This window comes from Entelurus aequoreus, linkage group LG05 (genome assembly GCF_033978785.1).
Source record: "Entelurus aequoreus isolate RoL-2023_Sb linkage group LG05, RoL_Eaeq_v1.1, whole genome shotgun sequence".
Lineage (NCBI taxonomy): Eukaryota > Metazoa > Chordata > Actinopteri > Syngnathiformes > Syngnathidae > Entelurus > Entelurus aequoreus.
In genome coordinates, this window is record NC_084735.1 from 18351091 (window position 1) to 18378590 (window position 27500).

General features: G+C 37.9%; 1 protein-coding gene across 3 annotated transcripts in view; it reads right to left on the reverse strand.

The window, feature by feature from the left end:
- Window positions 1-27500, reverse strand: part of LOC133650246 (potassium voltage-gated channel subfamily KQT member 4) — a 133293-nt gene that overhangs the window by 402 nt on the left and 105391 nt on the right. Inside the window, exons 9-16 of one of the 3 annotated variants that reach the window (XM_062047258.1) lie at window positions 24460-24588; window positions 24168-24188; window positions 16425-16654; window positions 16269-16368; window positions 7154-7285; window positions 4840-4978; window positions 321-529; window positions 1-233 (exon numbers count right to left, since the gene is read on the reverse strand). The exon at window positions 1-233 is cut by the window's left edge and continues 402 nt beyond it. In XM_062047258.1, the coding sequence (XP_061903242.1) occupies window positions 218-233; window positions 321-529; window positions 4840-4978; window positions 7154-7285; window positions 16269-16368; window positions 16425-16654; window positions 24168-24188; window positions 24460-24588 (976 nt within the window). In that variant the 3' untranslated portion in view covers window positions 1-217. The remainder of the gene's footprint in view (window positions 234-320; window positions 530-4839; window positions 4979-7153; window positions 7286-16268; window positions 16369-16424; window positions 16655-24167; window positions 24189-24459; window positions 24589-27500) is intronic. The other 2 variants (XM_062047259.1, XM_062047261.1) reach the window with 2 other exon arrangements.

A 27500-nucleotide genomic window follows, 5' to 3' on the forward strand; every position in this document is an offset into this window, starting at 1 on the left:
GGAGATTTTTTCCAGCCAACGTCTGTCCATTCGTGTGAAAAAAAAAAAAAAACACCTTGGAGGAGGTCACGCACCGAATTGTGACTTTCTTCTGCACGCTGAGGGACCAGAATGACGTCTGTGTCAAATAGTTTGTCCCCCTTTTCTGTCTTCCTCCTCCTCTGCAGGACCAAAAGGTGGTCCGGTGGAGTCCTCTAGTGGCCCTTGGCTGTAGCAGTCACATGAGGAGCGACCTGAGGACGCAGGACCAGAGGACCAGGGTAAAAAGGCGAAAAATCAAGCAAAAAAAAAACAAGAGGGCCGCCGTAGTGTACGCTCACTGCGACTCCAAGTTGCAGCTCTCCGACTGGGAGATGTTGTTGAGCGTGTTGGCGGACGGGAAGAGGTCTCTTTGGTCCGTGGGGCTGTGGTAGTCTGAGGTAAGGTCCGGGTCCAGCAGGGTGGACAAGGTGAGGTGGGAGGAGCCTTTCTTCAGGCACTGTGAGTAGAAGCTGAGCAGGAGGTCCAGCTTGTTCTCAATGGACTGAATCTAAAAGGACGACAAGACTCGTCAAACGTCAACATTAAAATTCATCCATGAAGTGATCGGGGTCTTAACCTTTTTCACCTCGGGGCCCACTCGAATATTAACACTGAATTAGCCATCTTACTCTTGATTTTGATCATATCAATATTTATTAGAGATGTCCGACAATATCGGACTGCCGATATTATCGGCCAATAAATGCTTTAAAATGTAATATCAGAAATTATCGGTATCGGTTTCAAAATTATCGGTATCGGTTTCAAAAGTAAGAATTATGACTTTTTAAAACGCCGCTGTGTACACGGACGTAGGGAGAAGTACAGAGCGCCAATAAACCTTAAAGGCACTGCCTTTGCGTGCCGCCCCAGTCACATAATATCTACGGCTTTTCCCACTCACAAGTGAATGCAAGGCATACTTGGTCAACAGCCATACAGGTCACACTGAACAACTTTAACACTGTTACAAATATGCGCCACACTGTGAACCCACACCAAACAAGAATGACAAACACAATTCGGGAGAACATCCGCACCGTAACACAACATAAACACAACAGAACAAATACCCAGAACCCCTTGCAGCACTAACTCTTCCGGGACGCTACAATATACACCCCCCGCTATCCCCTAACCCCCACCCCGCCCACCTCAACCTCATTCAGGGAGCATGTGACAAATTTCAAGCTGCTGTTTTGAGGCATGTTAAAAAAAAATAATGCACTTTGTGACTTCAATAATAAATATGGCAGTGCCACGTTGGCACTTTTTTTCCATAACTTGAGTTGATTTATTTTGGAAAACCTTGTTACATTGTTTAATGCATCCAGCGGGGCATCACAACAACATTAGGCATAATAATGTGTTAATTCCACAACTGTATATATCGGTATCGGTTGATATCGGATTCGGTAATTAAGAGTTGGACAATATCGGCAAAAAAGCCACTATCGGACATCTGTAATATTTATATCTAACCTACTTACAGTTGAACAGGATAAACTAAAAAAATAGAAACCTGCCAAAGAAGGGACTCATGAAAAATGTTAAAAATAGATTTTCAGTCCTAAAATGGATACATTCTAACTAAATTAATAAGATGTTTCCTCAATAAGCTGTCAATAAAATAAAAGTGCAAATGAAAATACAGCTTCGTCACTTTAGTCATCATTTTTGCCCTTAAGGAACTTTTCTATGACTTTAGCTCCAGACTTCTTCTGATTGTTTGATATTGGTGGAAAAGTGTATTACAATTGATCGCCTCTGCGGCCCATGTGGACCACAGCTGAGAAACAGATATTTTTTGATTGCTAAAAACTTTTTGAACATCTTTACACTAGACATGGGATTTATGGCTCTTTGAAGGGAGTCGGATCTTGAGGAGTCGTTCAAAAATTGGTTTTATGTTGTAGTTTTTTTTAAAAACGAAACAATCACTGCTAGTGGTTATAAGACAAGATGTGGAACAGAATATTTCAAATGTACAAAATTATTACTTAATTGGTGTATCCATCCATCCATCCATCTTCCTCCGCTTATCCGAGGTCGGGTCGCGGGGGCAGCAGCCTAAGCAGGGAAGCCCAGACTTCCCTCTCCCCAGCCACTTCGTCCAGCTCTTCCCGGGGGATCCCGAGGCGTTCCCAGGCCAACCGGGAGACATAGTCTTCCCAACGTGTCCTGGGTCTTCCCCGTGGCCTCTTACCGGTCGGACGTGCCCTAAACACCTCCCTAGGGAGGCGTTCGGGTGGCATCCTGACCAGATGCCCGAACCACCTCATCTGGCTCCTCTCGATGTGGAGGAGCAGTGGCTTTACTTTGAGCTCCTCCCGGATGACAGAGCTTCTCACCCTATCTCTAAGGGAGAGACCCGCCACCCGGCGGAGGAAACTCATTTCGGCCGCTTGTACCCGTGATCTTGTCCTTTCGGTCATAACCCAAAGCTCATGACCATAGGTGAGGATGGGAACGTAGATCGACCGGTAGATTGAGAGCTTTGCCTTGCGGCTCAGCTCCTTCTTCACCACAACAGACCGATACAGCGTCCGCATTACTGAAGACGCCGCACCGATCCGCCTGTCGATCTCACGATCCACTCTTCCCTCACTCGTGAACAAGACTCCGAGGTACTTGAACTCCTCCACTTGGGGCAAGATCTCCTCCCCAACCCGGAGATGGCACTCCACCCTTTTCCGGGCGAGAACCATGGACTCGGACTTGGAGGTGCTGATTCTCATCCCAGTCGCTTCACACTCAGCTGCGAACCAATCCAGTGAGAGCTGAAGATCCTGGCCAGATGAAGCCATCAGGACCACATCATCTGCAAAAAGCAGAGACCTAATCCTGCAGCCACCAAACCGGATCCCCTCAACGCCTTGACTGCGCCTAGAAATTCTGTCCATAAAAGTTATGAACAGAATCGGTGACAAAGGGCAGCCTTGGCGGAGTCCAACCCTCACTGGAAACGTGTCCGACTTACTGCCGGCAATGCGGACCAAGCTCTGACACTGATCATACAGGGAGCGGACCGCCACAATCAGACAGTCCGATACCCCATACTCTCTGAGCACTCCCCACAGGACTTCCCGAGGGACACGGTCGAATGCCTTCTCCAAGTCCACAAAACACATGTAGACTGGTTGGGCAAACTCCCATGCACCCTCAAGGACCCTGCCGAGAGTATAGAGCTGGTCCACAGTTCCACGACCAGGACGAAAACCACACTGTTCCTCCTGAATCCGAGGTTCGACTATCCGGCGTAGCCTCCTCTCCAGCACACCTGAATAGACCTTACCGGGAAGGCTGAGGAGTGTGATCCCACGATAGTTAGAACACACCCTCCGGTTCCCCTTCTTAAAGAGAGGAACCACCACCCCGGTCTGCCAATCCAGAGGTACCGCCCCCGATGTCCACGCGATGCTGCAGAGTCTTGTCAACCAAGACAGCCCCACAGCATCCAGAGCCTTAAGGAACTCCGGGCGGATCTCATCCACCCCCGGGGCCTTGCCACCGAGGAGATTTTTAACTACCTCAGCAACTTCAGCCCCAGAAATAGGAGAGCCCACCACAGATTCCCCAGGCACTGCTTCCTCATAGGAAGACGTGTTGGTGGGATTGAGGAGGTCTTCGAAATATTCCCTCCACCGATCCACAACATCCGCAGTCGAGGTCAGCAGAACACCATCCTCACCATACACGGTGTTGATAGTGCACTGCTTCCCCTTCCTGAGGCGGCGGATGGTGGTCCAGAATCGCTTCGAAGCCGTCCGGAAGTCGTTTTCCATTGGTGTAATTTATTCTAAAATATTGGCTATCATTTTATTTTTGTTTTGATTGTAAAAAAATTTTAAGGTGGTGTCATATCCACATGCTTTTGGAATTTTCCCTCACCTAAAAAAATTTGTGGCACAAGAGCATTTTAGCAATACAGAAGAAATATACAAATAATAAGTACAAATAAAATGTATTTATGTACTTTAAAATTATATTAAAAAAAATAAAATGAAGACATAATAAAAATGTGAATACATATTGTCTCTGCCTGGTGTGTGTACGCTTAAACTTCTTTATGTATCAGAACAATAACCAGAAAAGTGGCTACAAATAAATTTCATGTAAAACCAATAAAAAAGTGACTCCAAGTGCTGCTGTTTTCTTTGAGCCTGACTCGTTTTCTAGTCAAGTTGCCAGTCGGGTGACGTTCGCGAAAAGGTCGAGCCCTTTGAACGGCTCTTTTAAGTGAACGATGATAACCTACTCACAGTTGCTTGTTTGAAAAACGTTTCTAATGCTTAGAAACGGCTTTCAAACAAGCAACTGTGAGTAGGTTCACTTAAAAGAGCCTTTCAAAAGACTCGACTCGTTCGCGAACGTCACATCCCGACTTTACACGATGTAGACTTCGATGAAGAAAAGCGGCCGTCGCCCTCTGCTGGTCATTCCATCACACTGCAGCTACATGTTAGAAGTGACGGAAGCATTCAGTTTGAAGTATTTTGTCCACAATGCACAGTCAAATGTGAAATATTATGCAATAATGTACAAAAATAATAAGGAATTTGTATCACTTTATTTTTCACTTTTCTACGGAGAAATGTTGACTCAAACGCCCAATCTTGCAACAACCGTTTTGTTTTTTAAGGGGGTTATTTTGAAGCGTATTAAACAAGCCGGGTTACGGTAACGGAGCATGTGCGGGCAAAATAAAAGGCGTGATTACTCTGCCTTTATACGTGATTATTACCATATTTCTTTAAGATATACGCGTTAACGTTGACAGCCGGAGTTATGGGTGGTTTTTTTTTTGCTGGCACGTACCTGTTTCTCCACCTTAACCACACGTCCCATCATGCTGAGCTCGTCCAGAGAGTCCAGCTCTGGCGGCGTTTTCTCGCCCTTTTCTGGCCGCACTTTCTTGTCGGGCTGAACGGCCCCTCGCCCGATGATCTGGTCCACTCTAGCACGGGACAGAGCACAATAATGTACACGTGTAACGGAGGCACATTAAGGTTAGTTTTTTCCTCATTCCTGTGAGAATCCTGCATGTGACTGAAGCATTAAGGAGTGGGGGTCGGTTCAATTAGCCAAGGCTAGCTGCAGTGTGCTCAAACCACCAGCCGGTAGCATCTGTGAGCATATAATACCGTATCATCTCTTCCTCTATCGGACTTCTCAGGTCGGTAGGGCATTCGTCACTCACGCAAACCTCTGTACCTTGTGTAAATAAAGACTTTGTCACCAGCGCTACAAGTAAAACATGATTTTAAAGTATAATTATTTCATAATGTCTTCTGAGCAGTATGTACACAATTACAGCCTGAGGAAGTTCACATTGACGCTAATAATGTTAGCTTACGTTTTCGTTCTCATTACCGTTTAGACAGCAATAGCAATCTAAGTAAAAACAATAAGAGTATGGAGGCATTATTTGATGACTAATGTACCTTGATGCTAATATACCATGGCTTTGCCATTGACATGCTACTAATTAGCATTAGCGGTTTTACATGGCGATTTCAACACCTCTAAATGGGTTAATGACAACTACAGCTAAGATGCACGTTACGATCAAACAGCTGGTGCGTTATAAGGACAACACTTACAGGACTAACACTTTTTAGGGAGCAACAAAAGACTTCATAAAGCACAGACTGACTAGACTCGGCAAAAACTGAACTGACCATCCAACACACTATGAACTATACACAAGTGTAATTTGACATCTTGGACTTACAATTGTAACTTTAAGTATGGCTCCACTTTTTTAAAAATGTGCTAGCTCGGTGCTAACATACACTGGCTTTGCCATTGACATGCTACTAATTAGCATTAGCGGTTTTACATGGCGATTTCTACACCTCTAAATGGGTTAATGAAAAATACAACTAAGATGCACGTTACGATTAAACAGCTGGTGCGTTATAGGTACAACAGTTACAGTATTAACACTTTTTAGGGCGCAATAAAAAACACCATAAACTGCCATCTAACGTATTGGACTTGCAACTCTAATAGCAGCTTAACATCATGCTTGCGAATGACAATATGATGATAATTAAACAAGATATCACAAATGGACAGCAGTTCATTTTTAAATCAATCCATCCATTTTCTACCGCTTGTCCCTGTTGCAATAAAAAATGAGATTTTCGTTCTCATTACCGTTTAGACAGCTACAAAAATTTAAGTAAAAACAATATGAGTCGTGCCCTAGCGGTCATGGAGGCATTATTTGATGACTAATATACCTTGATGCTAATATACCATGGCTTTGCTATTGACATGCTACTAATTAGCATTAGCGGTTTTACATGGCGATTTCAACACCTTTAATGGGTTAATGAAAACTACAACTAAGATGCACGTTACAATCAAACAGCTGGTGCGTTATAAGTACAACACTTACAGGACTAACACTTTTTAGGGAGCAACAAAAGACTTTATAAAGCACAGACTGACTAGACTCAGCAAAAACTGAACTGACCATCCAACCCACTATGAACTATACACAAGTGTAATTTGACATCTTGGACTTACAATTGTAACTTTAAGTATGGCTCCACTTTTTCAAAAATGTGCTAGCTCGATGCTAACATACACTGGCTTTGCCATTGACATGCTACTAATTAGCATTAGCGGTTTTACATGGCGATTTCAACACCTCTGAATGGGTTAATGAAAAATACAACTAAGATGCACGTTACGATTAAACAGCTGGTGCGTTATAAGTACAACGGTTACAGTATTAACAATTTTTAGGGCGCAACAAAAAACACCATAAACTGCCATCTAACGTCTTGTACTTCCAACTCTAATTGCAGCTTAACGTCATGCTGGCAAATGACAATATGATGATAATTAAACAAGATATTACGAATGGAGATATTAAAAACAATTAACATGCACAAAAGTACGGAAAGTTGGTACCATTGAGGACCGATATCGATTCCCAGGTACTGGGAATTGGTAGTGTATCGGTTCAAATACAAATACTTAATATATTAGGTATTATTTTAATTAAACATAATTTATTTGTGGGCAAATATTTGTATTTAAATGATCTTAATATATGAATTTTATTGTTTGTTTTTGTGTTTTTGATTCAGTGGAATGTTTTGTGCAGGACGCCTACCGCATCTGCAAGCTCTTGATGCGTCCCAGCATGTCCAGGTGTCCCGCCGAGTACTGCTCGATGACGTCCTTCACGTCGTAAGGGCGCAGCGTCTCCTTGAACTTCCTCTTGGCCACCAGGAACTTCAAAATCCTGCACGCGCACACAGAAAAGAAAAAAAAACACACACAAAAAAAGAGCTGCACAGTAAAACAATGAGGGCGTTACGGAGGATGCATAACAAGATTAATTACAGCTGGGTGACCTTATCGCTTACAAACAGGAGCGTCAAAAGGAGCAGAGGTGGTCAAACCATGCGGACGCGCTGTGATGAGACATTTGGCTTATCGGGACTTGCTGTGTCAGCAAGTGGGGACATCCACAGATAGCAACACGCACACGCACACACACACACACACACACGCACACACACACACACAATAGAATCACTGAGCACGTCTTGTGCTCAATCAACACATGTTGATATGATATGTTGTGATATTTGTAGCCCCTGCAGCGCTGTCAATTTATTTTGCAATTCAGCAGAGCTTTATTTACGCTTTGCTTCGGTTTTAGGTGACGGATGCCCCGCCTGCGCACCTGCGCGCTGATACGAAAACCAACACGGGGCGGAGGGGGGAAAGCGGAGGCAGCGAATATGCTGCAAGAACATCGCGTCATCAGGGCACAAATGGAAAAGTACGCACAGTGGGCGTCAACGACAATGGCGGACAGACAGGGGGTCATGTGACTGAAGTTTGCCGTCAATGTCTTCTCTCACTAATTAGAGCAGTGGTACCCAAACTACTAGTCACGAGTTTAATAAGGAATTTCAACTTAATTTTAAATATATGCCAGTAAAAGTGCTCCTAGTGTGCCACTTTCTCGTGGACATTATGAGTAATTCATACTAGAGATGTCGGTTTTTTGATATTCCGATATTGTCCAACTCTTAATTACCGATTCCGATATCAACCGATACCGATATATACAGTCGTGGAATTAACACATTATTATGCCTACATTGTGGACGCCATCTTTGCTCCACAGTAAGTCTTTGCTGTTATCCAGCATTCTGTTTTTGTTGACTTTGTAGCCAGTTCAGTTTTAGTTTCGTTCTGCATAGCCTTCCCTAAACTTCAATGCCTTTTCTTAGGGGCACTCACCTTTTGTTTATTTTTGGTTTAAGCATTAGACACGCTGCCTCCCGCTGTTTCCGACATCTACCGGCTGCCACCTACTGATATGGAAGAGTATTACATGGTTACTCTGCCGAGCTCTAGACAGCACCGACACTCAACAACAACACATCATTTGCAGACTATAATTACTGGTTTGCAAAAAATATTTTTAACCCAAATAGGTGAAATTAGATAATCTCCTACGGCACACCAGACTGTATCTCACGGCACACTAGTGTGCCGCGGCACAGTGGTTGAAAAACACTGATGTACGGAATATCGGAAGCATTTATTCAGGTAGAAAATATCACAGATTGCAGCTGGGATAGCCCCTCCCTGAACATTATCTGTCTAGGGTACAATTATTAATGATGAAATATACCGACAGTATATGTGATTAATCGCAATTAAATATTTTACTCATTTGACAGCCCTGATATATATATATATATATATATATATATATATATATATATATATATATATATATATATATATATATATATATATATATATATATATATATATATATATATGTATATATATATATATTAGGGCTGCGAATCTTTCGGTGTCCCACGATTCGATTCAATATCGATTCTTGGGGTCACGATTCGATTCAAAATCGATTTTTTTTTCGATTTAACGCGATTCTCGATTCAAAAACGATATTTTCCCGATTCAAAAGGATTCTCTATTCATTCAATACATAGATTTCAGCAGGATCTACCCCAGTCTGCTGACATGCAAGCAGAGTAGTAGATTTTTGTAAAAAGCTGTTATAACTGTAAAGGACAACGTTTTATCAACTGATTGCAATAATGTAAATTTGTTTTAACTATTAAATGAACCAAAAATATGACTTATTTTATCTTTGTGAAAATATTGGACACAGTGTGTTGTCAAGCTTATGAGATGCTATGCAAGTGTAAGCCACTGTGACACTATTGTTCTTTTTTTTTTCTTTTTATAAATGTCTAATGATAATGTCAATGAGGGATTTTTAATCACTGCTATGTTGAAATTGTAACTAATATTGATACTGTTGTTGATAATATTCATTTTTGTTTCACTACTTTTGGTTTGTTCTGTGTCGTGTTTGTGTCTCCTCTCAATTGCTCTGTTTATTGCAGTTCTGAGTGTTGCTGGGTCGGGTTTGGTTTTGGAATTGGATTGCATTGTTATGGTATTGCTGTGTATTGTTTTGTTGAAATGATTAATTTAAAAAAAAAAAAAATGAAAAAAAAAATAAATGAAAAAAATAAAAATAAAATAAAAAAAATAAAAAATCGATTTTTTAAAAATGAGAATCGATTCTGAATCGCACAACGTGAGAATCACGATTCGAATCGATTTTTTCCCACACCTAATATATATATATATACATATATACACTACCGTTCAAAAGTTTGGGGTCACCCAAACAATTTTGTGGAATAGCCTTCATTTCTAAGAACAAGAATAGACTATCGAGTTTCAGATGAAAGTTCTCTTTTTCTGGCCATTTTGAGCGTTTAATTGACCCCACAAATGTGATGCTCCAGAAACTCAATCTGCTCAAAGGAAGGTCAGTTTTGTAGCTTCTGTAACGAGCTAAACTGTTTTCAGATGTGTGAACATGATTGCACAAGGGTTTTCTAATCATCAATTAGCCTTCTGAGCCAATGAGCAAACACATTGTACCATTAGAACACTGGAGTGATAGTTTCTGGAAATGGGCCTCTATACACCTATGTAGATATTGCACCAAAAACCAGACATTTGCAGCTAGAATAGTCATTTACCACATTAGCAATGTATAGAGTGTATTTCTTTAAAGTTAAGACTAGTTTAAAGTTATCTTCATTGAAAAGTACAGTGCTTTTCCTTCAAAAATAAGGACATTTCAATGTGACCCCAAACTTTTGAACGGTAGTGTATATATACACACACATATATATATATATATATATATATATATATATATATATATATATATATATATATATATATATATATATATATATATATACATACATACATATATAACATATATACACACACACACATATATATATATAAATATATATACGTATACGCTTTTTAGCCCAATGCGGCCCCCAAGGCAAAAAGTTTGGACACCCCCAAATTAGAGCAATAAAAAATACAAATAAAAGAGGGAAACAAACATGCAAAAAGTGCAACGTCCCTGAGGACAGCCAAGCGTCTCCTGAGGACGGAACTTTCTGCTGAGTCCGTGTGAGTACTGTGTATGTACGTTGTGCTGAATCAGTACAAATACAAAAAAAAGAAGAACAACTTGAGGTGAAACATTGCCAGGAATACTTGCAAGTAGACAACAAACGATTTTCAGCCGGGCCTCCGATATTGGGCATTTTGACGCACATCGAGATCGGCTTCTTTTATCGGTTTTAACTTCTTCTTTTTAACAACATAACTTTATACATGATACACATGTATGATAGCAGTATTTAGTGTATACAAATCAATAAGTGATTGTAATAACCACTGCTTGGAGCGAGGGCTCATTAAAGGTGAGCCAGTTTCATGTTCCGTGGTTCAAACAAATCACAATGTGACAGAGATGGCTTGGCGTTGCCTTCAGGGAGTGTAGGAAATAAATCAATTCAACAACACGTTGTATGTGAGCTACACAGTTCATTTATTGTAAAAAATAATATAACAAACACCTTTTTGCATTTTTATGTCGTTTTGTTTCATTGTGATTTGCCGACTGTTCTCTTTTCCATTTTATAGCCGTCTTTGAACGCACAATAGTCATTACACAAATAATCGAAGCAACAAAATACAAATCAAAACTTTTTTCTCATGGAATTATCGAGGATTTGCTGCAGCCCTGAACGGAAGTGTTGCCAATTGAACTTAGGACTTGTTTTTTTCCAAAGTCCCTTGCAAGTCTAGTTAGAGTTACAAGTTGCATTATTTTTGGCTTGTTTTTGAAGTGCTAGTTACTTATTTGGGCTTGCTTTTTTCGTTCTGTGCGGTAAGTTGTTTAATTTCTTCACCTCTTTTTTCTTGTTATCGTGCCCGCCTCCAAAGTCACTCATAGCGCAAGTACACTAAAGATAGATTTAACAAATTAATTAAATAAAAATATATTTAAAAAAAATGTAAATCATGGAAATACTCATTGTTAGGAATTATTCTTACATTGTTTTGACTCGCGTTTTATTGTCAACATTCCATAAGGTGATGCAATATTAGCATCACTGTTCAGAATTTTCTCTCCACTATATATATATATATATATATATATATATATATATATATATATATATATATATATATATATATATATATATATATATATATATGTATGTATATATATATATATACTGTATATATACACACTACCGTTCAAAAGTTTGGGGTCCCATTGATATGTCCTTATTTTTTAAGGAAAAGCACTGTACTTTTCAATGAAGATAACTTTAAACTAGTCTTAACTTTAAAGAAATACACTCTACACATTGCTAATGTGGTAAATGACTGTTCTAGCTGCAATTGTCTGGTTTTTGGTGCAATATCTACATAAGTGTATAGAGGCCCATTTCCAGAAACTATCAGTCCAGTGTTCTAATGGTACAATGTGTTTGCTCATTGGCTCAGAAGGCTGATTGATGATTAGAAAACCCTTGTGCAATCATGTTCACACATCTGAAAACAGTTTAGCTCGTTACAGAAGCTACAAAACTGACCTTCCTTTGAGCAGATTGAGTTTCTGGAGCATCACATTTGTGGGGTCAATTAAATGCTCAAAATGGCCAGAAAAAGAGAACTTTCATCTGAAACTCGACAGTCTATTATTGTTCTTAGAAATGAAGGCTATTCCACAAAATTGTTTGGGTGACCCCAAACTTTTGAACGGTAGTGTATCCTCTATATGAAAGAAATAAGAGCCACAGACTGACAAATCAAAGGATGCGGGGGCCATTTTCTAGTTTTCACCTTCAAAACCTGTACAATTACATTGATTTTTCTTTCAAAACTACAAAATGCAATTTGGGTCGAAATTTTGTATGTATGCTGAAGAGCCAAAGCCGAACTGAAATGCTAACAGTTAGCACACTGGTCAGATAGCGTCAAGTAACAAAACATTTGCAAGACGAGCAAAAAAAGCTTGCGTGCTAACATGCTGACCGTTAGCATTAGTGAAATGCTAAAATATGCATAGGACACTGAGGTGTTTATCTGCGAAATTAGCTAAAGAAGCTAGCATGCTCTTGTTAGCATACTAAAATGCCAATTGTAACATGCGTACAGTACCAAAATATATCACTCTAAGGCAGGGGTGGGCAAACTTTTTGGCTCAGGGGCCACATTGGCTTTTGAAATTTGACAGATGGGCCGGGGGAGCACATGACGCATTTTAAGGCATATCATATGATGAGTAGTTTTCTCAAATATGAGCTATTTAAATCATAATCTATTTTCAACAATATATCAGAACATCAAATAAACATACAAATGGTATTAAAGGGTTAACACTTACATTCCATTTTGGTGGGAGCAGTGTTGTTGACCACCCTTTTTTGCCAGTGCGTCAAAGTCTAGTATCAGTTTTGTTGGGGCAATTCTCAAATTGCTCAATTCTGTTTTAATATTTGGCGGGCCGGATTAGAGGGACCAACGGGCCGGATGTGGCCCGCAAGCCGTAGTTTGCCCAACCCTGCTCTAAGGTGTGTACCTGAAAAATGTGTTTAAAATGCTAGCATGCTAAAATTAGCATGCATCAAGTAACAAAATATGACTGAAGATGTATACCAAAAAAATGAGTTTTAAAAAAAAAGTTAGCATACTAACATTAGCATGCTAACAGGCATCATTCGTCAAGTAATAAATTATTTGACGCTGGTGTAGACCTGCAAAATTAGTTAAGAAAACCCTTGCATGGTAATATTTAGAGATGTCCGATAATATCGGACTGCCGATATTATCGGCCGATAAATGCTTTAAAAAATGTAACATCGGAAATTATCGGTGTCGGTTTCAAAAAGTAAAATGTATGACTTTTTATAACGCCGCTGTACGGAGTGGTACACGGACGTAGGGAGAAGTACAGAGGGTCAATAAACCTTAAAGGCACTGCCTTTGCGTGCCGGCCCAGTCACACAATACCTACGGCTTTTCACACACACAAGTGAATGCAGGGCATACTTGGTCAACAGCCATACAGGTCACACTGAGGGTGGCCGTATAAACAACTTTAACACTGTTACAAATATGCGCCACACTGTGAACCCACACCAAACAAGAATGACAAACACATTTCGAGGGGAACATCCGCACCGTAACACAACATAAACACAACAGAATAAATACCCAGAACCCCTTGCAGCACTAACTCTTCCGGGACGCTACAATATACACCCCCCCCCCCCGTACCCCAACCCCGCCCACCTCAACCTCCTCATGTTCTCTCCCAAATTCCAAGCTGCTGTTTTGAGGCATGTTATAAAAATAAAGCACTTTGTGACTTCAATAATAAATATGGCAGTGCCATGTTGGCACTTTTTTCCATAACTTGAGTTTATTTATTTTGGAAAACCTTGTTACATTGTTTAATGCATCCAGCGGGGCATCACAACAAAATTAGGCATAATAATGTGTTAATTCCACAACTGTATATATCGGTATCGGTAATTAAGAGTTGGACAATATCGGAATATGGGATAACGGCAAAAAAGCCATTATCGGACATCTCTGATACTAACGTTAGCATGCTAATAGGTATCATTTGTCAAGTAACAAAATATTTGACGCTGAGGAGTAGGTAAACTTGCAAAATTAGCAACAAAAGCTTTCAGAATGCTAACAATTGTGCCGCGAGCCGTTAAAAAATTTGGACACAAAGAGTGTGTCACGGGTGTCACGATGGCTGGAGGTCTTGGCCCCAGAGACAAGCATCCCAGAGGTTGCAGGTGAAGTGAATTATATTTATATAGCGCTTTTCTCTAGTGACTCAAAGCACTTTACATAGTGAAAGCCAATATCTAAGTTACATTTAAAGGCCTACTGAAAGCCACTACTACCGACCACGCAGTCTGATAGTTTATATATCAATGATGAAATCTTAACATTGCAATACATGCCAATATGGCCGGGTTAGATTAGTAAAGTGCAATTTGAAATTTTCCGCAAAATATCCTGCTGAAAACGTCTCGGTATGAAGACGTCTGCGCGTCACGTCACGGATTGTAGCGGACATTTTCGGACACCATTGTGGCCAGCTATTAAATCGTCTGTTTTCATCACAAAATTCCACAGTATTCTGGACATCTGTGTTGGTGAATCTTTTGCAATTTGTTTAATGAACAATGGAGATAGCAAAGAAGAAAGCTGTAAGTGGGAAGCGGTGTATTAGCGGCCGGCTGCAGCAACACAAACACGTAGAGAACTGGGACAACAGAGACTCTTACCAGGAGGACTTTGAGTTGGATACGCGCTACCGTGAGTACGCAGCTGCGGCTTCCAAACATTTGATCGCTTGCCCGTACGTGCGTGCCGCTATGTGCATGTCACGTACGTAACTTTGGGGAAATATATGTGCTGTATGAACTTTGCGGAGGTGAACGGTACTTTGGGCTGTGGGATTGAGTGTGTTGTGCGGGTGTTTGAGTTGTATTGGCGGGTTATATGGACGGGAGGGGGGAGGTGTTTGTTATGCGGGATTAATTTGTGGCATATTAAATATAAGCCTGGTTGTGTTGTGGCTAATAGAGTATATATATGTCTTGTGTTTATTTACTGTTTTAGTCATTCCCAGCTGAATATCAGGTCCCACCCGCCTCTCACACACAGCATCTTCCCTATCTGAATCGCTTCCACTGCCCTCTAATCCAGGGGTGTCAAACTCATTTTAGATGGGGGCCACATGGAGAAAAATCTATTCCCAAGTGGGCCGGACTGGTAAAATCACGACACGATAACTTACAAATAAAGACAACTTCAAATAGTTTTGTTTAAAAAAAGAACTAGCACATTCTGAAAATGTACAAACCATAATGGGGTTTTTTCACACTTATATGTTGCGGTTAATAGTATTCTGTCTTTATTTGTCGCTATTTCTACTTTCTGAATAAATTATGTGATAATGTTCATCAGTCAACTCATTGCTGTTAATTTTCGATCCATCAAGATAAAAAAAATATCAAAATCAAATTACAGGATGTTATTTATGTAGTTTGCTCATTTTCCTCGACTGGTGTACTAACATGTTTTTTTTTGTTTGTTTTTTTTAAACTTGTAGCATCATCTACAAAGATACAGAGGATTGCTATAGTGACATCTAGTGGACAAATTTAGAACAGCGGTTTCTTTCATTCAAAAATTTCGGCTAATTTTTATACTTGGCAAACTCATCCTGCGGGCCGGATAAAACCTGTTCGCGGGCCTGAGCCGGCCCTCGGGCCGTACGTTTGACACCCCTGCTCTAATCCTTCACTCTCACTTTCCTCATCCACGAATCTTTCATCCTCGCTCAAATTAATGGGGTAATCGTCGCTTTCTCGGTCCGAATCGCTCTCGCTGCTGGTGGCCATGATTGTAAACAATGTGCAGATGTGAGGAGCTCCACAACCTGTGACGTCACGCTACTTCCGGTACAGGCAAGGCTTTTTTATCAGCGACCAAAAGTTGCGAACTTTATCAGCGACGTTCTCTACTAAATCCTTTCAGCAAAAATATGGCAATATCGCGAAATGATCAAGTATGACACATAGAATGGACCTGCTATCCCCGTTTAATCAAGAAAATCTCATTTCAGTAGGCCTTTAAACCAGTGTGGGTGGCACTGGGAGCAGGTGGGTAAAGTGTCTTGCCCAAGGACACAACGGCAGTGACTAGGATGGCAGAAGCGGGGATCGGACCTGGAACCCTCAAGTTGCTGGCACGGCCACTCTACTATACCGCCCCAGGTGAAGTTGCGAACTCACCTGACGGCCCGGATGAGCGTCTTCACGGCGGGAATGACTTCATCCATGGCCACTTCACAGTAGCCTCTGTCCTCCACGCTGTCCTCTCCCAGCCCGTCCGCTGTGGAGACAATCGTGAGGGGGCGTGGCCAGAGCCTGACGGCGTGGCGTGCATACCTTCGGCGGGCGGCCGCGCTTTGAGGCGCAGCGAGGTGCGGAAGCGCGTGCGGTCGTTAAAGCTCCAGCTCTTCTGCACCTTCCCGGGGCTGGCGTTGTCGGGGACGTTCTCCTGGCTGGGGGAGCACCCCACGTTGGAGGCGGGCGGCTGCGGCGAGGCCTTACTGCGGATGGCCTGGGCGGATCGGGAATTGTTCATCCTGATGCGATCCCGGAAGCCTATTTTACTGCTGAGAGGGAAAGAGTTTGTGAGCTCCTTTGGGCGTCCACGTTGGACCCGTGCACCCCCCAGAGACGCTGTGAGCTCGTTAGCCAAGCACAAAGCAACTTCAGCATCAGCACCAAACCTGACACCTGATGAGTCACCATGGCGACCAGACCGATGTCAATAATTGGATTTATTTAGCACAGCAGCGGGGGAAGCGCTACAATGGCGTCCGAATAAAAAGACACGCTCTCTTAATCTCGTCAGTGGAGCGATGACGACTGCGTGGCTAAAATGTCCGAGTCATCACAACAGCACTCGACAACAACGCCAGCCAGCGAGATCCGTCGAGTCGCCGTCACGCGTCCGTCGGCACACGCCATGCGCTTGATTCCGTGAAATGATGATATACTCGTTTTTTTTTCTGTGTGCGTTGAGTGAGAATGTCTTTCATGTGAGCTGAAGCTGCACAGTGAAAGTCACACTATGTCCACACAAACACTGACACTGTGGATTTGTCTACATTATTTGTCCACATGCTAAATCATTGATCAAGTAAGTGTCACTTATTTTTTTTTATCAATAAAGACAATACAGCAAACAGGGTGGACATTTGATCAGATCTTTAACAGACTTAGACTTGATTTCATGTACAATTTAAAAACATTTTTATGGCTAATTATCCATTTCTTTATTGGCACTAAATTAATGCTTTTTTCCCGTTTAATCAGATTAATTTCCAAATATTGTATGTATTTAAACTCAATTCCACACCACATTATATTCATAATAATTGTAAAAATATTACAAAAGTAATTTATATCTTACTACTGATATCTCATTATTTTATCTTAAGTTGTTTTTCTTCTTAATAGTTACATTTAATTTAAACTCATTTGTACACCATATCGTTGTAAATGTTATATAGCAATTAATTTAAGATTTTAAATAAATCCAATTCATTTATTCAAACAAATTATTTAATTACATTTTACACAATATATTTTTTTATTATTTAAATATTTGAGTACGTGAATTAACTAAATTAAATGGCACATTATCTATTTCAATTTATTTTTGCTGTTTTTTATTAAAAACTTCCCAAATTAATTTAAAGATGTACACAATCATCAGATTAATTTCCATATAATTTATGTATTTAAACTCAATTCCACACCACATTATATTAATAATAATTGTAAAAATTACACAGAAGTAACTTACACAACACACTACTTACATCTCATTATTTTATCTTAAGCTATTTTATTTATAGTTTATAGTTACATTTAATTTAAACTCATTTGTATACCGAATCTTTGTCAATTTTATACAGCAATTAATTTTAGATTTTAAATAAATCCAATTAATTTTTTCAAACAAATTATTTAATTAAATTTGACACAATTAATTATCTATTCTGCCTTTTCCAGAAATGACTTTTCTTACTTTTAATTGACAAATTTAAAAAATATATTTTTTAATCTACATTACGGCCACATGCAAAATAAATTATTCAATTATTCATTTCTTTTATTTAAAAAAAAAAAAAACATAAATAAATAAAACCACAGACAGGGTGGTCATTTTATCAGTTTTTTAATAAACTTAATTTCATGTTGATTTAAAAAAAGATTATGGTTGATTATTCATTTCTTAATTGGAACTAAATCAGTGTTTTCTTTTCATTTAATCATTAAATGAATTGCAATATACTTTATGGAATCAAACAATTCCACACCACATCATAATACTAATAATTGCAATAATATTAATTTACACAACACACTATTTTTATTTAACTATTTTACCTTATAGTTTTTTTAAATAAATATATATAAACTAAATAAATATACCTTTTTTTTTTACACAGTTAATATAGTAAAAACAAAAGATTCAGAATGAAACCAAAAATTTTAACAAAATATATATACATATATTAATATTTATCAATTGTATATATACTGTTGTCATGTAGGTACATTTATATTTTAAAAAAATCATTGGAAACATTTATTCATTTCAAACAACAAAGTTTTTTTTTTTTGCTGTTTTTTATTTAAATGTAAAATAATTTTAATGAATAAATTGTAAGATTTACAAAATTAATTATCTATTGTGCCTTTTCCAGAAATTACTTTCTTCTTACTTTTAATTCACTGAAATTGTTTTTTTTAATGCAGATGCCGTGTGGACGGACATGCTTTGGACAAAACGGTTATTTGTGGACATAGCTTAGATGGAACACAATTTCATCTTTTCCGAAGCGTCAGGAGAAAAGCAAGAAGAGAAAGATTGGAGCACTTAAAAGCTTGTAAATAATAAAGCGCAGGCAAAGAGTGAGGCATGCTGAATGATTTATACGCCAGCCGAGGGTTTTGGCTTCTTTGGTTTCATCGCCGTCCGTTAGCATTAGCTTCCAGTTAGCATGCTAGTAAAAACCCTGGTCCCTGAAACGCATGCTTTGTGTTGCTTCAAGGGGCGCCAACAAGCAAAGTCGGAGGTCCATCAATGGCGTTTCCAAAGCAGAGCTGCATTAGGGTTAGGGTCAGCGCTTCTATTAGGTCACGCAACAGCAAAGAAGAACCTGGGGGTTGCTATGATATGCTGTTATGCGTCAAGCAGCATGACGGACTTTTTTTGTTTTGTTTTTGTATCAGCTCTGCTTGGTGAACGTCAACAGGCAAGGCGACCAAGCAAAACAGTCGCCGCCGTCGTCACTGTCGTGCGCCTTCGTGCACAGGCCGGTTGCCGCGGATACCTCTGCTTGCGTCCGGCATGAATCCGGAAGCGGCCTCGCTTTTTTGCGAGGAGTTGACTGGGGAAACACACAAGGCAGAGACGGTGAGGAAAGGGGGTGGAGGGGTGGAGAGGAGGCGGGGCTTAGCCCGGTCACTGCGTCGCATGCGAAAGGGGGCGGGGTCTCAATATTCCAATTAGCCTTGAAATATAGACAATTATCGGCCACTTTATTAGGTACACCTGCACGCAAATGTAAAAATATGAAGTGTTTTTGCGACCTTATTAAAATATCCAGGCTGATGTTTTATTTTAGAAAACCGCCTCTGTTAAAAACAATAAATGACTTTGTAAAGCCACATTTTTTTGGTTGTACGTAAATCAATCTTTTGATCTGCCACAATAATAACTAATTTAAAAGTAAATAGCTCAAGATTTTTTCTCAGCATTTTTAGGTGAGATTAAAAGGGATTAATTAGATGAATTAATAAATCAAATCAAATTAATAAATTAAAAATAAATAAATTTATTCAAAAAAAGATACTTTAAATTAGGATGAATTCATAATCAAAGTGAAGGATTGAAATAATAAAACAAATTAATTTAAAATGAAATTAATTAATCTCTCATTTTTAACAGCTTGACAGCACTAAAAAATAGTTTTGAAAATAAAAGCCAGATTAGAAATTGACATTTACTTTTAAAATTAAATTAAAATAAATGCCTATTCAAATTATTTGACGAATTGAAATAATAAAACATTAAATAAAACAAATAAAAAATGATACTACTGGTTTTAACTAATTATATAACATTCTTTGTATTGTGAATCTTACAGCAACTCACAATTTAAATTGATTCCGATTATTTGGTTGACAATTTCAATAGGAATCGAATATACAATTTTTGTTAAAATTATATTAATTATTTTAAATATCAATATTTAAAACAATTAAATCTATCTAGAAAAGTACTATGTAACTAAGGTGTATAAAATTTTTTTTATCGATATACTTAAAAAATGTTCACTATTGGAATGGCAAATACGATGGAGAAAATCGGATAAATAATAAATGAAAAAATATATAAATTACGTAAATTAAATAAAAGTACATTTTTAATCATATTAGTTGGCGAATTACAATAATGAAACATATAATAGGCTTTACAATTGAAAAAAGCTCATCTTGGCTGCTGACATAGGATGTATAATAAATTATACGATAAGTGATAAATTAAAATAAAGTAATAATCAAATTGTTTGAATAATTGAACAAATAAAACATAATATGCTTTACAAATGATAATACCAGTTTAAACAAATGATTATGTTATTATTTTTTCATAATTATTAAAGATGTAACTATTACAGCAACTTACGATTTAACTCAATTCTCGATGCTTTGGGTGACCATTTGATTAAGAATCGATTAAACGCTATTCTCACAATATATTCTTTGTTATAAAATGTTTTTAGAAAACTGGTCAAATGTAAAATCAGTGTTTCAAAGAAATTAAAATAAAAATACATAGAAAAGCATTATATAAATATGAAAACAATTATCTATTTAATTGTGATATTTATGTCACTATTGTATTGGCTAACACAAATGTGAAAATCTTGTAAATAAAATAAAATAAATACATTCATTAAAAAAAGATACATTAAATTAAAATTAATTAATAATCAAATTTAAAGGATTCAAATAATAAAACATAATGTTATGCTATACCAGCGTTTCTCAAAGTGTGGGGCGCGCCGCACTGGTGGGGAATGGAGACATGACAGGTGGGGCGCGAGGAACGGGAGGAAATTTCACTCTGATTATTTTTATTATTATATTCTTTGATTTTTTTTTTTACTATGCTTTCATTTTCTATACACACTGGAAATCACTTTGTGATTCTGTCTGTGAAATCCGCTATATAGATAAATGTAAATTACTTATTTTTCCTGTATGCTTTACATTTCTAGGTAGGAGCGAAAGTTTGACAGACAGCAACAGTAACTAATGGGGGCGGGGCTAAGCGGAAGCTTTGTGAATGGCGAGTCACTGTGCGAGGATTTGCTGTTTTGCAAATACATTAAAAATAGAGCCACTGCTGATGAGCTGTTCAAGATAATGGACAGTTTCCTCAAAGAACACGACCTTAAATGGGAAAACTGTGTGGGCTTTTGCTCTGATGGCGCGCATGGCAAAGTCAAGAAACGGGCTGCAGGCTCTAATAAAGAGGGTTGCGCCAAATGCGCATTGGACACAATGTGTCATTCACCGGGAAACACTCGCGTCAAGGCAGCTCAGCCCCGAATTCAATGAGGTTTTAACAGTGGCAGTGTCAAGCCTGCAACCCCGATTTGAAAAGCTGTGCAGTGCAAAACAGGCTCATTGCAGCCACTAATGCTGGAGTACTGTAAAACTCATGTTCACTTGCCCTGTCCTCCTTTTTTTGGCAAAGATTGCAAAGTGGCACTTTTATTTTCATTTATTATTGAACTTGATGCAAGTTATTTGATTTATTATTGAACTTGATGCAAGTTATTTGATTTATTATTGAACTTGATGCAAGTTATAACACTTTTATTTGATTTATTATTGAACTTGATGCAAGTTATAACCCTTTTTTTGATTTATTATTGAACTTGATGCAAGTTATAACACTTTTGTTTTATTTATTATTGAACTTGATGCAAGTTATAACACTTTTGTTTTATTTATTATTGAACTTGATGCAAGTTATAACACTTTTATTTGATTTATTATTGAACTTGATGCAAGTTATAACACTTTTTTTGATTTATTATTTAACTTGATGCAAGTTATAACACATTTTTTGATTTATTATTGAACTTGATGCAAGTTATAACACTTTTGTTTTATTTATTATTGAATTGATGCAAGTTATTTTATTTGATATTGAACTTGATGCAAGTTATACCACAGCTGCACAGTTATTTTATTTATTATTGAACTTGATTTTATTTTATGTTATTGAGTTTGAATGTATAAAACTTGATGTTACTTGATGTTCGATAAATTTGAAAATGTTAAGCTTGGCATTAGCGTTCTGTTGGGGCGATGGGGGCAGGTGGGGCTTGAAAACTCCCCCTTGTCCAAAGTGGGGGATGACAAAAAAAGTTTGAGAACCACTGTGCTATACCAATGATAATACTAGTTTTAACAGATATGTAATTCTTTTTTCATAATTATTAGGTATGTGAATTTTACGACAACTTACGATTTAATTCGATTCCGATTCGTTGGGTGACGATCTGATTCAGAATCGATTCTTGATTCAACACAATTCTCACAGTAAATGGTTTGTTGTAAAACTGTTTTAGATAACTAGTAAAATGTTATTATAATTATATTATATCATTTTAAAAATAAAAAATTACCTAGATAATTAGAGCAAAACTATCTGATGTATAAAAAAACTTAACTATTATCTATTTATTTATAACTATTTTTTCACTAATGTATTGGCAAACACAGTGATAAAAATATAATACTATAAATAAATAAATTCATTCATAAAAATAGATAAATGAAATTAAAATAATCTAATAATCTAATTATTTGAATAACTGAACTAATAAAACAAACCATATGCTTTACAACTAATCAAATTAGTTTAAACAAATTATGTTTTTTTAAATAATTATTCTGATGCGTTGGGTGACCATTTGACTAAGAATCGATTAAACACGATTCTCACTATATATATATATATATATATATATATATATATATATATATATATATATATATATATATATATATATATATATATATATATATATATATATATATACACAGTATATATTTTTTTTATTTTTTTTAACTGGTTTAATGTTATAATTATATTAGTATTTCAAAAAACTAAAACTACCTAGAAAAGCATTATATAAATATGACGTATAAAATAGTTTTTATCTATTTTATTGTGATATTTATGACACTTTTGTATTGGCTAACACAAATGTGAAAATCTTAAAAATCAAATCAAATAAATTAGTTAATAATTAAAATGTAATTCAAATAAATTAATCAAATTATTTGAAGAATTCAAGTAATAAAACATATTATGCTTTACAAATGGTAGTACGAGTTTCAACAGAATATTATGTTATTATTTTTTCATAATTATTAGGCATGTGAATTTTACAACAACTTAAGATTTATTTCGATTCCGATTCATTGGGTGACGATCTGATTCTTGATTCAACACGATTCTCGAGTCAGACTCATTCTCACATTATATTGGTTTTTTTTTTTTTTTAAATAAAACTGGCAACATGTGGTTATAATTATATTATTAAACTTATTTCATGCATTAATATAAAACAAATGTAAACTACCTAAAAAAGTATTATATAAATATGACGCATTAAAAAAAACAATTAGCGATATAATTATAATTTTTTCACTGTGTTGTCAAACATGGGTATGAAAATCTAAAAAAATAAAATAAAATAAAAATAAAGTTTTTGTATTGCATCTTCCCTGCTAGTGTGCCTAATGTTGTGGCCTGTATGGCTCATTTTGGATTATTGAGAAGCTCAGTGAAAAGTCGGGGCGTGGGGCTGGTGGGTGGGGGGCATGCAACAGCAGAGTATATTCATCATGGCGAGGACGCCTCCTCCAGTCAAAGCCGCCAAAGCGTATGACTCCTGTCCCGTTTCAAGCGCCTCCGTCGCGCTACTTTTAAAAGGCAAGACAACCAGAGACAGCAAGACGCCTCCCCCAAAAATGGAGGAGGAGAGTTAGAAGCGCCACAAACGGTGGTGAAGCACAAACCTGCACGGAGCTTCTGCCTTCCTGAGAACGCGACAGGGAGGACGATGGGGGATGGATGTCATGGCAACGACACGATGGGGCCAAAGAGAAGGGCAGAAGAGTAAAAAAGGTGAGTCAGCGGCGAGCGTGAGGCCATGATGATGATGATGGTGATGAAGAGAATTAGCTAAGCAGACAAATAAGGGGCGGAGCTACAACAGTGGTCTCAGGTTAGTGCAATAAGTCACCGTTAGGCACGCAACGACACAAAAAGCCAGTGTTTGTGTGTCCCTGTCGTGTGCGAGCTGCGTACCTGTCCCCCGACAGGTAGGGGGCGCTGTAGGGCCGCAGCCCTGACAGCGGCGTGTGGTAGGAGTTGTGCAGAACCTTCTTGTTGGTGTTACGCTGTCGCTGGAGGTGACTGAACAGTAGCGTCAGTTCTCTGACACCCGCGTGCACAAAATAAACAAACATGACAAATTCAACACAAAAACTCAACAAAAAGGACAACAGAAAATGATGAACTGAAATCGAAAAAGCCACAAAAAGGCCAAATGATTGGTCCACAGGCCCGAAAGAAGAGGAGGAGGATGGTGAGGCATCATTCACACAGTGGAACCTCTGCTGTGCAACACAACAGCAAGTGGAAGAAAAGCTCTGTGATGGAACCACTAAGGAAGGGCGCCAATCACCGTGACGACAACCATAGAACAGGAAGTAAACCTGTGTCCTGGCTGCTCAGTACATCATAGCTACGGCGACAATAAGTCGTTTAGTTGTGAGAAGAGAGTCGCCTCTCAGGCACACACACGCTCTCGTCTAAGTCGTTTACTTCTTTTTGCACTTCACACAAAAGCGCAGTGGAGGACTTACCTCAAACGCCACGCCGTCACTAAAAGATGAGTATATCTTAATTTACTTTTATTATACATCCCCAATAAACAGTAAGCACTTTATTTGTTTATAGCTTATTTTTGCACTTGTATATTACTTAACAACGCTACAACGTTTTTATACACTTGTATGATACTTAAAAACGTTACAAAGGTTTTTTTATACACTTGTATGATACTTAAGAATGTTAAAGTTTTTTATACACTTGTATGATACTTAAGAATTTTAAAGTTTTTTATACACTTGTATGATACTTAAAGGCCTACTGAAATGAATTTTTTTTATTTAAACGGGAATAGCAGATCCATTCTATGTGTCATACTTGATCATTTCGCGATATTGCCATATTTTTGCTGAAAGGATTTAGTAGAGAAAATCGACGATAAAGTTCGCAACTTTTGCTCGCTGATAAAAAAAAGCCTTGCCTGTACCGGAAGTAGCGTGACGTCACAGGAGGTAATATTCCTCACAATTTTCCTTTGTTTACAATGGAGCGAGAGAGATTCGGAGCGACAAAGCGACAATTACCCCATTAATTTGAGCGAGGATGAAAGATTCGTAGATGAGGATCGTTACAGTGAAGGACTAAAGAGGCAGTGATGGACGTATCTTTTTTCGCTCTGACCGTAACTTAGGTACAAGCTGGCTCATTGGATTCCACACTCTCTCCTTTTTCTATTGTGGATCACGGATTTGTATTTTAAACCACCTCGGATACTATATCCTCTTGAAAATGAGAGTCGAGCACGCGAAATGGACATTTAAAGTGACTTATCTCCACGACAATACATCGGTGACACACTTAGCAACTGAGCTAACGTGATAGCATCGTTCTCAAATGAAGATAGAAACAAAAGAAATAAATCCCTGACTGGAAGGATAGACAGAAGATCAACAATACTATTAAACCATGTACATGTAACTACACGGTTAAAAATTCTCAGCCTGGTAGGGCTTAACAATGCTGTTGCTAACGACGCTAAGGCTAATTTAGCAACTTAGCAACCGGACCTCACAGAACTATGATAAAAACATTAGCGCTCCACCTACGCCAACCAGCCCTCATCTTCCCATCAACAGCCGTGCTCACCTGCGTTCCAGCGATCGACGGCGCGACGAAGGACTTCATCCGTGGGTTTGGCAGCAAGCATCGGCTAGGCGTAGTAAGTAGTCCTTGTTGTGTTGCTGTAAGTATTGTACTTAGCCGCTAATACACCGATCGATCCCACCTACGACGTTCTTCTTTGCAGCCTCCATTGTTCATTAAACAAATTGCAAAAGATTCACCAACACAGATGTCCAGAATACTGTGGAATTTTGTCGAAGAAAACAAGAGGTTTTTATATCAGGTCAGATGGGGTCCAACCACTTCCGTGGATTTTGTGACGTCACGCGCATAAATCATATCCAAAGGAGTTTTTCAACCGGAAGCGTGGCAGGAATTTTAAAATTGCACTTTATAAGTTAACCCGGCCGTATTGGCATGTGTTTCAATGTTAAGATTTCATCATTGATATATAAACTATCAGACTGCGTGGTCGGTAGTAGTGGCTTTCAGTAGGCCTTTAAGAGCGCTAAAAAGCTTTTTATACACTTGTATGATACTTAAGAGCGCTAAAAAGCTTTTTATACACTTGTATGATACTTAACGTTACAAAGGTTTTTTTACACTTGTATGATACTTAATAACGTTCAAAAGCTTTTTTATACACTTGTATGATACTTAAGACTGTTCAAAAACGTTTTTATACACTTGTCTGATACTTAAGGACATTCAAAAGCCTTATACATTTGGATGATATTTAGGAATGTTCAAACACGTTTTTATACACTTGCATGATATTTAAGAATGTTAAAAAGCTTTTTATACACTTGTATAATACTTAAGAATGTTACAAATATTTTGTATACACTTCTATGATACTTAAGAACATTCAAAAGCTTTTTTATACACTTCTATGATACTTAAGAATGTTCAAAAGCTTTTTTATACACTTGTATGATACTTAAGACTGTTCAAAAACGTTTTTATACACTTGTCTGATACTTAAGGACATTCAAAAGCTTTATACATTTGGATGATATTTAGGAATGTTCAAACATGTTTTTATACACTTGTATGATATTTAAGAATGTTAAAAAGCTTTTTATACACTTGTATAATACTTAAGAATGTTAAATTGGTTAAATATACGTTAAAACGCTTTTTTATGCACTTGAAAAACAGCGAGAGACGTTAAAAAGCCTTTGTATACACTTGTAAAAAAGTAGACAATGTTATAAAACATATTATACACTTGTATTTTCCTTAAGAATTTTTAATACACTTTTAATAAACTTTAAGCTTTTTATAGAATTGTAAAAAAAAGTTAATATTAAAAAGCATTTTTTTACACTTGTAAGTTGCTTGAGACCTTTAAAAAAAATGTATACACTTGTAAAACATGCAAAAAATGTTTA